The following is a 14,501-nucleotide window of genomic DNA, read 5'->3' on the forward strand; positions in this document are numbered from 1 at the left end:
AAACATGAAATTAGCCGATTAGCGGTTTCCTCACGCGGCTCAAAAACATCTTAAATTGGCTATTTAAATCACCACTCATAATAATAGCTTCCCTCAAAGCAGCCGCAGGATTTGATGGCATAAACTCCTTTTGCTTTCCTCGGTGGGTCGTGACACCGTGTTTCTGGGTCACTGTGCGAGTCTGCTGCTGCTGCCAGACGCAGGACAGCTCTGACTAGCAGCCCTGCGGCCTGGCTTTGACATTTATAGGATCGGGGTGACACATTAATGCGGCATTATATACGAGAAGAGCAAACCATCGCATACTTTCTGCTTTCATTTCCCTCATCCTTCACACGTCCCCGCTTGCCGCCTGTCCTCCTCTTTTCTGGCAGGAACGTCCCAGGAAACAGAAGCGCTTGTGTGTTGGGCTTTTTCCCCTCAGCGCTCAAACGTCAAGCCAAGGCCTCCGATTTTGCTTCTCAAGGTGTTTGTGTGTCAGTTTGCATTTACCTTCATTTACTCATTTGCGTTTGGTTTGTGAAAGCATGTTGTTCGGTTCGGTTGGCATTAATAAAGCAGTTTTAAGTGAAGTATGATGATGGACGCTTACTCGTATGTTAGCGGCTCTAGTGAGTTTTCTGTGAAGTACTAAACTGTTAGACTAGTGTATAGATCACAGCATTGTTTTAAAAAATAATGTATGTCTGGACATTATGGGTTATTTGTTTGCTTTTACAGTATATGGCTGTACTGTATACACTGTTTTGTAAAGTGCAAACTACAATGGCTACATGCGAAGTCGCCTACTACTCAGTAGGTACTGCACTTGAATTTAAATGTACTACTCGGCTGTTAGAAAAGTGTGTTCTATACAGTATGAATGTGAGTAGTATGAATGGAACTTGAACGTACTTATCTGCCATTTTGTCATCATCACGTGACCTACCCACGTCAGTTGCATCGCTTCACTTCCATTCATGAATTCTCTTTTGGTGCATCATGGGATAGTGTAGTGTCCATCAGATGCGCACTTCAGAATCTCGCCGGATGTAGTTGGTCATCCAGGTATTATTCGGACATACTACCTGGCTCGCATACTGTTTTTAGTGTACTATATAGTATGAAAGTATGCAATTTAAGACACAGCCAATCAGTCTCAAATATTGGTCAAATAAATTAGAATTACATGTATAAACAGTCAAACTTGAAATTATACATACCCCTGGGAAATTCTGACATCAAGTTTTAGTTTAAATGGTTAGCAAACAAAAACATTAACGTTTTGCAGTGGTCCAGCCAGAGTCCTGACCTAAATTCAATTGAGAATCTTTTCAGGGAGCTAAAGATCAGCACTTCAGAATCTTGCCAGAAGTAGTAGGTCATCCGGGTACTTCTCGCATACTGTTTTTTGAATTCTATGAATTCGGACATACTATTCGGCTTACATACTGTTTTTAGCATACTATATAGTATGGAAGAATGCAATTTTGGCCGCAGCTAGTCAGTCTCAAATATTGGTCAAATAAATCAGAACTACATGAATAAACAGTCAAGCCTGAAATTATACATACCCCTGGGAAATTCTGACATCAAGTTTTTGTTTAAATGGTTAGCAGACAAAAACATTGACGTTTTGCAGTGGCCTAACCAGAGTCCTGACCTAAATTCAATTGAGAATCTGTTCAGGGAGCTAAAGATCAGTACTTCAGAATCTTGCCGGAAGTAGTAGGTCATCCGGGTACTTCTCGCATACTGTTTTTCGAATTCTATGAATTTGTACATACTACTCAGCTTGCATACTGTTTACTGCAACATAAATTGTTGATCTATTACAGTATTTTGTGGATTTAAAGACATTCAGTCTTTTTTTTCTGTCATCATTTTGTTCTGTGAGTCCTGACATTTATGATGCAGGGCGGCTGAAGCATGAATTAAATCTAATATTTGAATAAGATCTTATATTTTTGATTGATTTAATCAAATATTAACTGATATTACAAAGTAATTTCACCATCTTTCAAAAAATATTAACTGTTTTAAACATTTATTTAACTGCTAAAGCAGCAAATCGTGATGTTATATTAAGTTTTGTGACTAAAGAAGCTAAAGTAATGATGCTGAAAATGCTGCTTTATGAATGAATATCTTAATAATGGGTTTTAAAACAGAAAACTGATCATTTAAATTGTAATCCCAGGACATTCTTCAAAAATAGTAGGGGTTCAACCCTGGCATCCTGGCCAAATTTGCCCTCTGGCCTCTGGCCATCATGCCCCCCTAACCATCCCCATATCATAGTTAGCTTCATCACTCTGTCTCCTCTCTACCAATCTGCTGGTGTGCGGTCTGGAGCAATATGGCTGCTGTCGTGTCATCCAGGTTGATGCTGCACACTGGTGGTGGACGAGGAGATTCCCCCTAAAAATGTGTAAAGCGCTTTGAGTGTCCAGAAAAGCGCTGTATAAATGCAAGAATTTAGCTCCATTTCACGATTTTACAGTTGTTGTTTTTTGTTGAAGCTTCTGTGAACATTACATACTATGTTGCAAAAACATACCCACGTATAGTACCAGTACTGAATGCATTTATAAAGCGCTAATAATATGTATGTTTTTTCTTCTTCTTTAGTATCACTGGTAAACCTGACAAATACCGTAATAGCAAAATATTGATGCTTTGACACTACTCTTTTCTTTAAGATTTGGTGATTAAGGCAGACAGACAGACAGACTGACTGACAAGAGCTGTTCTGGGATCTGCTGTCACGGCATCTTTTTTTTCCCACTTACAGCTGCATAGAGACCCTTCCCGGCCCTGTCCCGACCCTGTCCCACTCTTTCCTGCACTCCACTGCTTCAAAGCAAAGCTCGCAGCCTAGAACTGTCGGCACAGCAAACAAAAAAAAATCATTTAGTTCACCCCAAAATGAAAACATACTTGCCTTAAGTGCTTTAAACCAGTATTTCTCAACCACGTTCCTAAAGGACCGCCAACACTGCATGTTTTGGATGTCTCCTTTGTCTGGAGACATCCAAAACAGCTCTTTGTCAGCTCTTTCAGTCTCTGCTAATGAGCTGATGATCTGAATCTGGTGTGTTTGATTAAGGAGACATGGAAAATGTGCAGAGCTGGTGGTCCTCCAGGAACGTGGTTGAGAAGCACTGGTTTAAACGTTTATGACTTGCATTAATCTGCTCAAAGGAAGATATTTTGAGGAACGCTGAAAATCTGTAACCATTGACTCCTATGTTGTTTGTTTACCTATTATTGAAGTCAATGGTTACAGGTTTCCAACAGTTTTCAAATGATCTTATTTTGGATTTAATAGAAGAAAAATAATCTTATAAAGAAGAAAATGATGACAGAATTTTTATTTTTGGGGGCGAACTAACTCTTTAAGCAGTATTTCTTCTGGTTTTTAGGTTTAATTATCTACAAATCAGTTAAAATGGCAAATGAGATCTTATTTTTAGAGAAATTATATTTAAAATTGGTCATGTTTATGCAAAAGATATATATATATTTGACAGGAGGATGAGAGAAATGTACATAAATTTTTCTTACCTCATTGACAAAATACATTTTCTTGTTTTAAAACGTTCTTGCTGGAAAACAAGACAAAAATACTGATTAAAAAACATTGTATTTGCTGTGCGACTGGCTTTTCTATACTTCACGGCAACCAAAAACTACCCTAGCATTGTCTTATCTGTAGATACATTTTTTTAGCATTTTCATCAAGCACTTGTAACATTTTAGAAGCTAAGCTCATTTTTTTAGATGACGATTAAGCAGCAAAAAACCCTGTTTGATTAAATCCACATCTTTGTTCTGCCATTTTGTTGATCCCATTTTTACCAGGACTCTCGTCGCCTGGTTCTCTTAAGAAGTCGGGGAAATTCGATTTCAGCGCTCTGTCCGGCCATACGAGGTCTGCACGCATGCCGTTCACCCATCACCCGCTGCCCATGCTGGCAGGTGTAAGACCAGGTGAGAGACACCAGAGCCCCTCCCCCATCCCCCACCTCCCACATCTCCCCCCTCCCTGTCCCGCTCCCTCATGGATGTGGTGAAGTTCGGGGAGAGGCGAGCTCATGTTTTCGGGTCGGGTGAAGGCGTTCGCCATTCGTCCCCACCACCACCCCCCACCCTCGTTCTCCTCTGTACCGAAGCTGATTTGTCTTTTTGTCTGTCTGTCTGTCAGTGTGATTGGTTGGTTTATTTGGTCTCTCCATTTCCTGACTTCATGTCCTCAGCTGCAGGCCTCGGTAAATCTCCTGTAGACGCCCGTCAGCTTGTAAACATGTTCTTGCGGTGATCAAAGTCATGATCCTTACTCTATCCATGGTGTACAAGACTCTCAGGAGTGGTAAACACACATTTTTAAAGAGTGTTTTATCATCTATTATTGATTGATCAGAATGGAAGAGAGAAAATTGTAAATGGGCCAACATTTTCTCAAAGATTCATTTCAACATATAAGCACTGAAAAACAGACAGATTGATAGACCAATAGACAGATGGATAGATAGATGGAGGGATAGATAAAAACGAAAGATACGTTAATAAACAGATGGATAAACTGCAGTACAGATAGATAATAGTTGGATGAATGAATAAAAGATTGACAGATAGGTAAACTGTTGGGTAGATAAACTGCAATATATAGATAATGCATAGATAGACGGATGCATCAATGGATGGATGGAGTAAAACTTGTTACACCTAAACAATATTTTATTTTATTTTGTGCCTTAAATAAAATGATAGTTTACCTAAAGGTGGAAATTCTGTCATTTACTCACCATTTACTTGTTTCATGAGTTTCTTTCTTCAGTTTTTGTTTTGAAAATTGTTGGAAACCTGTAACCATTGACCAATTAACCATTGGCCAGTGTTTGCAGCTTTCTAGTTTGCTTCAAAATATACTTTGTGTTCGACAGAATAAAGAAATTGTAATACAAAACAGTTTGGAACCAACTGAGGTTTACAGAGTAAATGGTGAGTACATTTTTATTTTAGGGTGAACTTGAAGTTGAAAAAAAAACAATCCTTATAGGTGTAAATTGATTTATGTTGATCTTAATGTATGCGGATGGATGGATGGATGGATGGATGGATGGATGGATGGATAGATATGGACAGGGATAGATAGACAGACAGACAGACAGACAGACAGACAGACAGACAGACAGACAGACAGACAGACAGACAGACAGACAGACAGACAGATAGACAGATAGATAGATAGATAGATAGATAGATAGATAGATAGATAGATAGATAGATAGATAGATAGATAGATAGATAGATAGATAGATATGGAGATAGATAGATATGGAGATAGATAGATAGATAGATAGATAGATAGATAGATAGATAGATAGATAGATAGATAGATAGATAGATAGATAGATAGATAGATAGATATGGAGATAGATAGATATGGAGATAGATAGATAGATAGATAGATAGATAGATAGATAGATAGATAGATAGATAGATAGATAGATAGATAGATAGATAGATAGATAGATAGATAGATAGATAGATAGATAGATAGATAGATAGATAGATAGATAGATAGATAGATAGATATGGAGATAGATAGATATGGAGATAGATAGATAGATAGATAGATAGATAGATAGATAGATAGATAGATAGATAGATAGATAGATAGATAGATAGATAGATAGATAGATAGATAGATAGATAGATAGATAGATAGATAGATAGATAGATAGATAGATAGATAGATATGGAGATAGATAGATAGATAGATAGATAGATAGATAGATAGATAGATAGATAGATAGATAGATAGATAGATAGATAGATAGATGGATAGATAGATGGATGGATGGATGGATGGATGGATGGATGGATGGATGGATGGATGGATGGATGGATGGATAGATAGATAGATGGATGGATATATGGATGGATATATGGATGGATAGATAGATAGATAGATAGATAGATAGATAGATAGATAGATAGATAGATAGATAGATAGATAGATAGATAGATAGATAGATAGATAGATAGATAGATAGATAGATAGATAGATAGATAGATATGGATAGACAAATAGATAGTTGGGCAGATGTCCTCTTGTTGTGTGGCCATGTGTTGTTTTGTGTTTGGAGCTGTTGTTGTAGTCTCTCCATGTTGGAGGGGGTCTCTGGTGGCGGTAGTTTTTGGTGCCATTTGCCTCTTCCTTGAAGCCTTGGCTTCATCCCATTCCCTAATGGGATTAAAGTGTGGATGATGAAAGAGCGAAAGAAACCGAGGAAGAGGAGGGAATAGCGGTCTGCACAGCAGAGAGGGTGAAAAGCAGGGCTTTGGCTGGGAGCGTGGTGCCCGCGTTTGGGTTACAGCGAGCCTCTGTGAGTTGGCAGACTGTCCCGGGCAGCTGGAGGCCCTGCTTGGCTGGAGGACGTGAGACCCCTCACCCCGCCACTCGCCATTGGCAAACCAGAACGCATCATTACTTATATCTGCAGTTCATGCAAAGTAGGGTTGTGTTGATAACAATATGTTAGACATAGGCCGATATTCCATAATTCAGTGTATCATTATAATGAACATGCACATGATTGATATCATGGCCACTTCAAAATACTGTGAATGATTATTTATTATTGAAACTTTGATTGATTTTTCTTAGTATTCAGATTGTTTTTGCAGTGATGATCATAGCAGAGCCAAATGCTTCGATACTTAATTGAGTAATTTACTTAATAGTTTATATATGAACATTTTGACATGTTAGTCTGGCCCACTACATGCTGCAATATTGAGTGAAAATTATGTATGTATATGTTATTGTACATTAGCACCGAGCAATAAGGCTCCAGTAGATAAAAATAGTTTAACTGAACTCACAATAAAAACTACCAAAGTGTTTTGTATTAATCTTATTTATTAATTAATTTCTTAGTTAATGTGTAATAATGCATTAAATTGTGCTTGTAATCTTATTTTGGGTCGTAATCGTTTTATGTAAGGGAGTTTATAACTAATACAATTTTTTTAATGAATATTAACGTAGTAACACTGTAATAAAACTGGCTTTTCTCACTGTTGATTTTAACATTTACTAATGAGACCTTATTATTAACCGTTACCTGTTGTATTTATTATTCTTTTGTGATTTCATTTGGTTGAAACATTTACTCTGAATGTGTTTATACCATAAAGAAATACACCTTGTACTTTTTATTAGTAACCTTTTTGTGCAACCTAGGTCAATATTGTGATAACACCGTATATGGTGATAAAAGCTTCAGTAATTCATTACAACAAGAGAAATGTAATGGCATCGAAAGCCTACAATATATCAATGTTCATTTTTTTCAAAACGCATGTTTTGGTGCTTTATCGGCTTATGCATGTTTTACAAATTCTCCTGTAGCAGCTCAGAGTCTAAAAGCCACGTCTCACAGAGTTTGACCAAGTTAAAGAGAGAGAAAGACATTGAAACCAGCTGAAAGTCTCACTTGTATACAGACAGTTGGAGTTTATGGACGCTCTTGGCAATTTGTATTAAAACCGATCATCCATTATATCATCCATTACCAAATGTGACTAAATAGCACTTAAGATCCTTATTTGTGTGTGTGTGTGTGTGTGTGTGTGTGTGTGTGTGTGGGTGTGGGTGTGGGTGTGCGTGCGTGCATGCATGTGTGTGTGCGTGCGTGCGCGCATCTATTTATATATTTGAGTTTGTGAGAAAGCAAGACAGAGAAAGCATGTTTTAATTGTCAACACATTGTTATTGAGTCTCTGATCACGTTGGTTCATATAGCATTGTTGCTGTTTATATTTGCATCTGCTTAAGCACATATGTACTTTGTTTTTCTTTTATATATGTATTATCATATACATATATGTGTGTGTGTGTATATATGTGTGTGTATATATATGTGTATATATATATATATATATATATGTGTATATATATATATATATATATATATATATATATATATATATATATATATATATATATATATATACATACATACATATGATATGTATTATCATATGTGTATATATATATATATATATATATATATATATATATATATATATATATATATATATATATATATTTGAAGTCACAGTTGATTAGCCCACCTTAATTATTAGACCCCCTGTTTATTTTTTTTTTTCCCTATTTCTGTTTAATGGAAAGAAGATTTTCTCAACACATTTCTAAACATAATAGTTTTAATAACTCATTTCTAATAGCTGATTTATTTTATCTTTGCCATGATGACAGTACATAATATTTGACTAGATATTTTTCAAGACACTTCTATACAGCTTAAAGTGACATTTAAAGGCTTAATTAGGTTAATTAGGTTAACTAGGCAGGTTAGGGTAATTAGGCAAGTTATTGTAAAATGATGGTTTGTTCTATAGACTATTAAAAAAATAGCTTAAAGGGGCTAATAATTTTGACCTTAAAATATATTTTTTGAAATTTAAAACTGCTTTTATTCTAGCTGAAATAAAACAAATAAGACTTTCTCCAGAAGAAAAAATATTTTTAGACATACTGTGAAGATTTCCTTGCTCTGTTAAACATCATTTGGGAAATATTTAAAAAAGAAAAAAGAAAATCAAAAGGGGGCCAATAATTATGACTTCTACTGTTTGTATGTATGTATGTGTGTGTCCGTGTGTGTGTGTATATATATATATATATATATATATATATATATATATATATATATATATATATATATATATATATATATATATATATATATATATATATATATATATATATATATATATATATATATATATATATATATATATATATATATATATATATATGGGGGGCCTTAAAACCTTAAAAATAATAATTAAAAAAATATATCATAAGGGCTGATTTTATTCCAGCCAAATTAAAAGAAATATGGCTTTAATCAGAAGAAAAACTTTAATAGGAAATACTGTGAAAAAATGTCCTTGCTCTATTAAACATTACCTGGGAAATATTTAAAAATGATTACCATTTCACAGGAGAGCTAGTAATTTAATTGTATGTATATTTGTGTGCTTGAGTGTGCATATGTAAAGAATCGCGAAAAACAATTGTCAATAACAATGTGCTCTGGACTTTTTACTCTATATTTTACTCTGTAAGAGCCAATCACACAGCAGAATTGCCCAACAATGGGAATCTAAAAGTGTGTTGATTTTAGAGATTAGGGCTGGACGATATTCAAAAAACTGACATTGTGATGTTTTCTTTTTCTACGATATACAGTTAAAGTCAGAATTATTAGCCCCCCTTTGAATTTTTTTTTCTTTTTTTAAATATTTCCCAAATGAATTTTTTTATAAACCATTTTAAGGTCAATATTATTAGCCCCTTTAAGCTATATTTTTTTCCGATAGTCTACAGAACAAACCATCATTATACAATAACTTGCCTAATTACCCTAACCTGCCTAGTTAACCTAATTAACCTAGTTAAGCCTTTAAATGTCACTTTAAGCTGTATAGAAGTGCCTTGAAAAATATCTAGTCAAATATTATTTACTGTCATCTGTTCTGGAATTATTTACAGGTCTGTTCTGGAAATAGTTTGTTGACATGGCAAAAATGCAATCTTGATAATTATTTTCCATATTGAAGATAACCATATTTCAAGTCAAGTTCTTAATGCTTCCAGATTTAAAAGAGTACCCTAACAATGACTGAAGCCAGAAAAATTTGAGGTTTCATGACATTACATATTTTCAGCTGATAAATTTTCGATGAATTCGATACATCTCTAATAGGGCTGCACGATATATCGTTTCAGCAATGATATTGCAATGTGCGCATGCGTAATAGTCACATCGCTAAATCTGCTATTTTAAACCGGTATCATTATAGAAAAACTATTTTTATGAGTGTTTTTAGCGTTTAATTCAATTTAAAATTATTTGTGCATAGGAAATTACATTTCTAACTTTAAGGAAGATTAATTGCTTGTACAGTTCAAGTCAGAATTATTCGCCCCCCTTTTAATTTCTTTTTCTTTTTTAATTATTTCCCAAATGATGTTGAACAGAGCAAGGAAATTTTCACAGTATGTCTGATAATATTTTTTCTTCTGGAGAAAGTCTGATTTGTTTTATTTCGGCTAGAATAAAAGCAGTTTTTTATTCTTTTATAAACCATTTTAAGGTCAAAATTATTAACCCCTTAAAGCTTAATTTTTTTTTCGATCATCTACAGAACAAACCATCATTATACAGTAACTTGTCTAACTACCCTAACCTGGCTAGTTACCCTAATTAACCTAGTTAAGCCTTTAAGCTGTCATCATGGCAAAGACAAAATAAATGAGAAATGAGTTATTAAAACTATTATGATTAGAAATGTGTTGAACAAATCTGCTGTTCATTAAACAGAAATTTAAAAAAATATATATATGATTGATAAGGACTATTGTTATTTGATCATTAAATTTGTGTATCTGGATATTGTTAGACTTCCAGGAAATTATTAAGCACTGTATATTTTATTTTTACAGTATTGTTGCTCTACTGTATTTCTCAATGTTTTTGAGTGGTTTATTATATTTTATGTAGATGCACACTCCCTTACAAAACCATCCCAATGTATCGAAAATTATGAATTCTTTCCAACTATTCATTCATCTGGTGGAATTATATATTTAGTATTGCAATATACAGTTGAAGTCAGAATTATTAGCCCCCCTGTTTATTTTTCCCCCCAATTTCTGTTTAACAGAGAGCAGATTTTTTCAACACATTTCTAAACATAATAGTTTTAATAACTCATTTCTAATAATTTATTTATTTGATCTTTGCCATGATAACAGTAAATAATATTTGACTAGATATTTTTCAAGACACTTCTATACAGCTTAAAGTGACATTTAACGGCTTAACTAGGTTAATTATGTCAACTAGGCAGGTTAGGGTAATTAGGCAAGTTATTGTATAATGATGGTTTATTCTGTAGACTATCGGAAAAAAATAGCTTAAAGGGGCTAATAATATTGAACTTAAAATGGTTTATAAAAAAATTAAAAACTGCTTTTATTCTAGCCGAAATAAAACAAATATCATTTCTCCAGATGAAAAAATATTATCAGACATACTGTGAGAATGTCCTTGCTCTGTTAAACATTTGGGAAATATTTAAAAAAGAAAAACAAAAATCAAAGGGGGGCTAATAATTCTGACTTCAACAGTATATCGTAGAAAAAGAAAACATCACAATGTCAGTTTTTTGAATATCGTCCAGCCCTAATCTCTAAAATCAACACACTTTTAGATTCCCATTGTTGGGCAATTCTGCTGTGTGATTGGCTCTTACAGAGTAAAAATATAGAGTAAAAAGTCCAGATAAATGTTTATCCCGATTCGATATAATATCGTTTATCAGCCCAGCCCTAGTTTGTCCCTAGTTGTATCTTAGTTGTTACCAGACACAAACACACCATTTTTCTTGAACTGATTTCCATCACTTTATTTTTGTCTGTTTGTCTCATTTGGGTTTATATCCTGCTCGTTGTTCATATAATATTTATACATATTTAACCTGTGTGTCTCTGTGTGTGTGTCTGTCAGCAGGAAGCCCCCGCGCCTCTGCTTCCTCCCTGCACTTCCCCTCGCCCTCCCTCATCCAGCAGTCCAGCCCGTACTTCACCCATCCCACCATCCGATACCACCACCACCCGGGACAGGACCCGCTCAAGGAGTTTGTGCAGTTTGTGTGCGCCGACGGATCTGGACAGGCTAGCGGTCAGGTAAGAGGAAATCAACTTCTGTATTCAACATTGCTTTAACGAATGAATACTGGGAATGGCATCCTATGGTAATATTTACACTATTTTTGTAGTATGTGCAGTTGAAGTCAGAATTATTAGCCTCCTTTTGATTAAACCACACTGAACTGAACTTAAACACTGAAAACTGAACTACACTATTCCAATTTACTATGACCTTTTATGTGAAGCTGCTTTAACACAATCTACATTGTAAAAGCGCTATAAATAAAGGTGAATTGAATTCTTTTTTCTTTTTTTTTTTTTTTTTTATATTTCCCAAATAATGTTTAACAGAGCAAGGAAATTTTCACAGTACGTCTGGTAAATTTTTTTCTTCTGGAGAAAGTCTTATTTGTTTTATTTTGGCTAGAATAAAAGCAGTTTTTAATTTTTTATACACAATTTAAGGTCAAAATTAATAGCCCCTTTAATCTATTTTGTTTCGATAGTCTACAGAACAAACCATCATTATACAATAACTTGCCTAATTACCCTAACCTGCCTAGTTATCCTAATTAACCTAGTTAAGCCTTTAAATGTCACTTTAAGCTGTATAGAAGTGCCTTGAAAAATATCTAGTCAAATATTATTTACTGTCATCATGGCAAAGATAAAATAAATCAGTTATTAGAGATGAGTTATTAAAACTATCATGTTTAGAAATGTGTTACAAATCTTCTCTCCGTTAAACAGAAATCGGGGGAAAAAAATTTACAGGGGGGCTAATAATTCAGGAGGGCTAATAATTCTGACTTCAACTGTATAATGTATCTTATTTTAAAAATGCACTGAATAGGTAACACTGCATGTTTTTTAACTTAGCCATTGTCACTTTATTAAATAAGTATTACTGCTGACTATGGTGTAACGGATCACAAATCTCACGGTTCGGATCACATTATGGTTTTTGAGTCATGGATCGGACCATTTTTTCAGATCAGCAAAAATAGGAGACAACAAATGTCAATTGCTTTCCATTTATACAAAGAAATTACTGCAAAAACCATTGGTTTTAACAAACAGAACTTACAACCTGTAAATTTATTAAAAATAAAATTCAAGAAAGAACCAGCTGGAAAAAAGGAAAATATTCAATACAAAAAAATGATCTTTGCTACTGTTGCTCAATGCTAAATATAGAAATTCAACATCTTGTACTACATATCATATTTATTTTCAATTAATGATTCAGCAATTCACACATAAAACTTCATTTCATTATAGGTGGATCATTTCTGAAAACCTATTCACTGACATAATTTTGATGGTTGTTTGTTGCCACCTATTGGTTAATAAATGTAATTGCTACAACATTAACCAGCGTCAAGTTCTATTAAATGGTGATTTTAATCTTTATCATAAACATTAGTGTTTATTTCTGAACTATAAACTGTTCTCCCAGTACTTCTGTGTTGTTTAATTGTTTGTAACAAACTGAAAAAGTGTAAAAACAGAATCTCTCTCGATCAAACGCAAAAGCCGATCTCTCTACTATTGTTATAAATGTTGGATTAACCTACAAGTTCAAAAAATTTATTAATCCGCGGGTCACGTATGTTCCGAACTGTGGGTTGTGATCCATACACCCTTACTGCTGACTGCATACTGTATATGTTAAAATATTAGAAAATATCAATGATATATGCAGTATGCCATTGTAATTAAAGCATTGTTAAATAGAACTTCATAGTTGTCATGTTTAGTAAACATATCTGCCTTAAGTATGAATTTAATAGACTTCTGTGAATAAAACAATTTAGTATATGTATATATTTTTTTAACTGTTTACCAATGTGAACAGAGCTAAAATTAAAGTTATCAAGCATCTAAATATATGTATAAAACTATAAATAAAAAAAAAACATACTACGTTAAACGTGAATCAAGCTCCTCGTGTGATACAGTACCTGCAAACTGTTTTCCCCATGAAAGCAAATGTGTGCGTTGCTTGTCTAAGGCCGACTAATCGGTCACTGTTATGTATTTTGTGCTTGTCTAGACGATCTTGAGTTAATCTCTCCTTCTCTGTCCACTTCCACGATAAAAACCCATCTGCGCCACAGCTGACCACCTTTCAGCGTCGCGTGCCTCCCCTCCTTTCTTCTGCTTCTGACATTTTTATTTTTCCGTCACTGTGGCTTTTGGTTTCATTTTTTTTTTTTTTTTGCGCCCTGGTTTAGATTTGACATCATTCCATGGACCAAAACTCACCCTTCCTTCATTTGTGCGTGCATTTCTTCCTCCCTTTCCTCTTTCTTCCCTGAAATCCTCCATGTTTTTTGTTCACTGCTCCTGTCTGTGCCTGTGGTGAAGTCGACACATAAACTTTCATTTACAACCCCAAAAAAAAGATATTCACCATCCTTTTGATTGTTTCCCCTCTCAACACTCTCTACTACCAGCCCACCAATCCTCCTCATTCTTTAATTTCTTGAGGTTTTTTTTTGTTTGTTTAATTGGGAGCGAGGCTGCGTTGTGTTCTCCATCTGCGGGGTGTTGGGCGTTTCCGTACTCCTCACCCTGTTTGTGTCGTCTGCAGCCGAACGGAAGCGGCCAGAGCAAAATGCCGGGCTCCTTCTTACTGCCTCCACCCCCCCCTGTGGCGCGTCCAGTGCCCCTCCCAATGCCAGACTCTAAACCCAGCAGCACACCCCCCGATGGTGGACTCACCTCACCCACATCTCCGTGTAAGTGACCCCAAACCCCC

General features: G+C 34.8%; 1 protein-coding gene across 6 annotated transcripts in view; it reads left to right on the plus strand.

Moving 5' to 3' along the window:
• Positions 1-14,501, plus strand: part of nfixb (nuclear factor I/Xb) — a 276,181-nt gene that overhangs the window by 242,860 nt on the left and 18,820 nt on the right. For 2 of the 6 annotated variants that reach the window (XM_056453178.1, XM_056453180.1), the window contains 2 exons: positions 3,844-3,972; positions 11,595-11,773. In XM_056453178.1, coding sequence (XP_056309153.1) covers positions 3,844-3,972; positions 11,595-11,773 — 308 coding nt within the window. Of the gene's footprint in view, positions 1-3,843; positions 3,973-11,594; positions 11,774-14,333; positions 14,482-14,501 lie in introns of all 6 variants that reach the window. The other 4 variants (XM_056453183.1, XM_056453179.1, XM_056453181.1 and 1 more) reach the window with 4 other exon arrangements.

This window comes from Danio aesculapii, chromosome 3, assembly GCF_903798145.1.
Source record: "Danio aesculapii chromosome 3, fDanAes4.1, whole genome shotgun sequence".
NCBI classification, from domain to species: domain Eukaryota; kingdom Metazoa; phylum Chordata; class Actinopteri; order Cypriniformes; family Danionidae; genus Danio; species Danio aesculapii.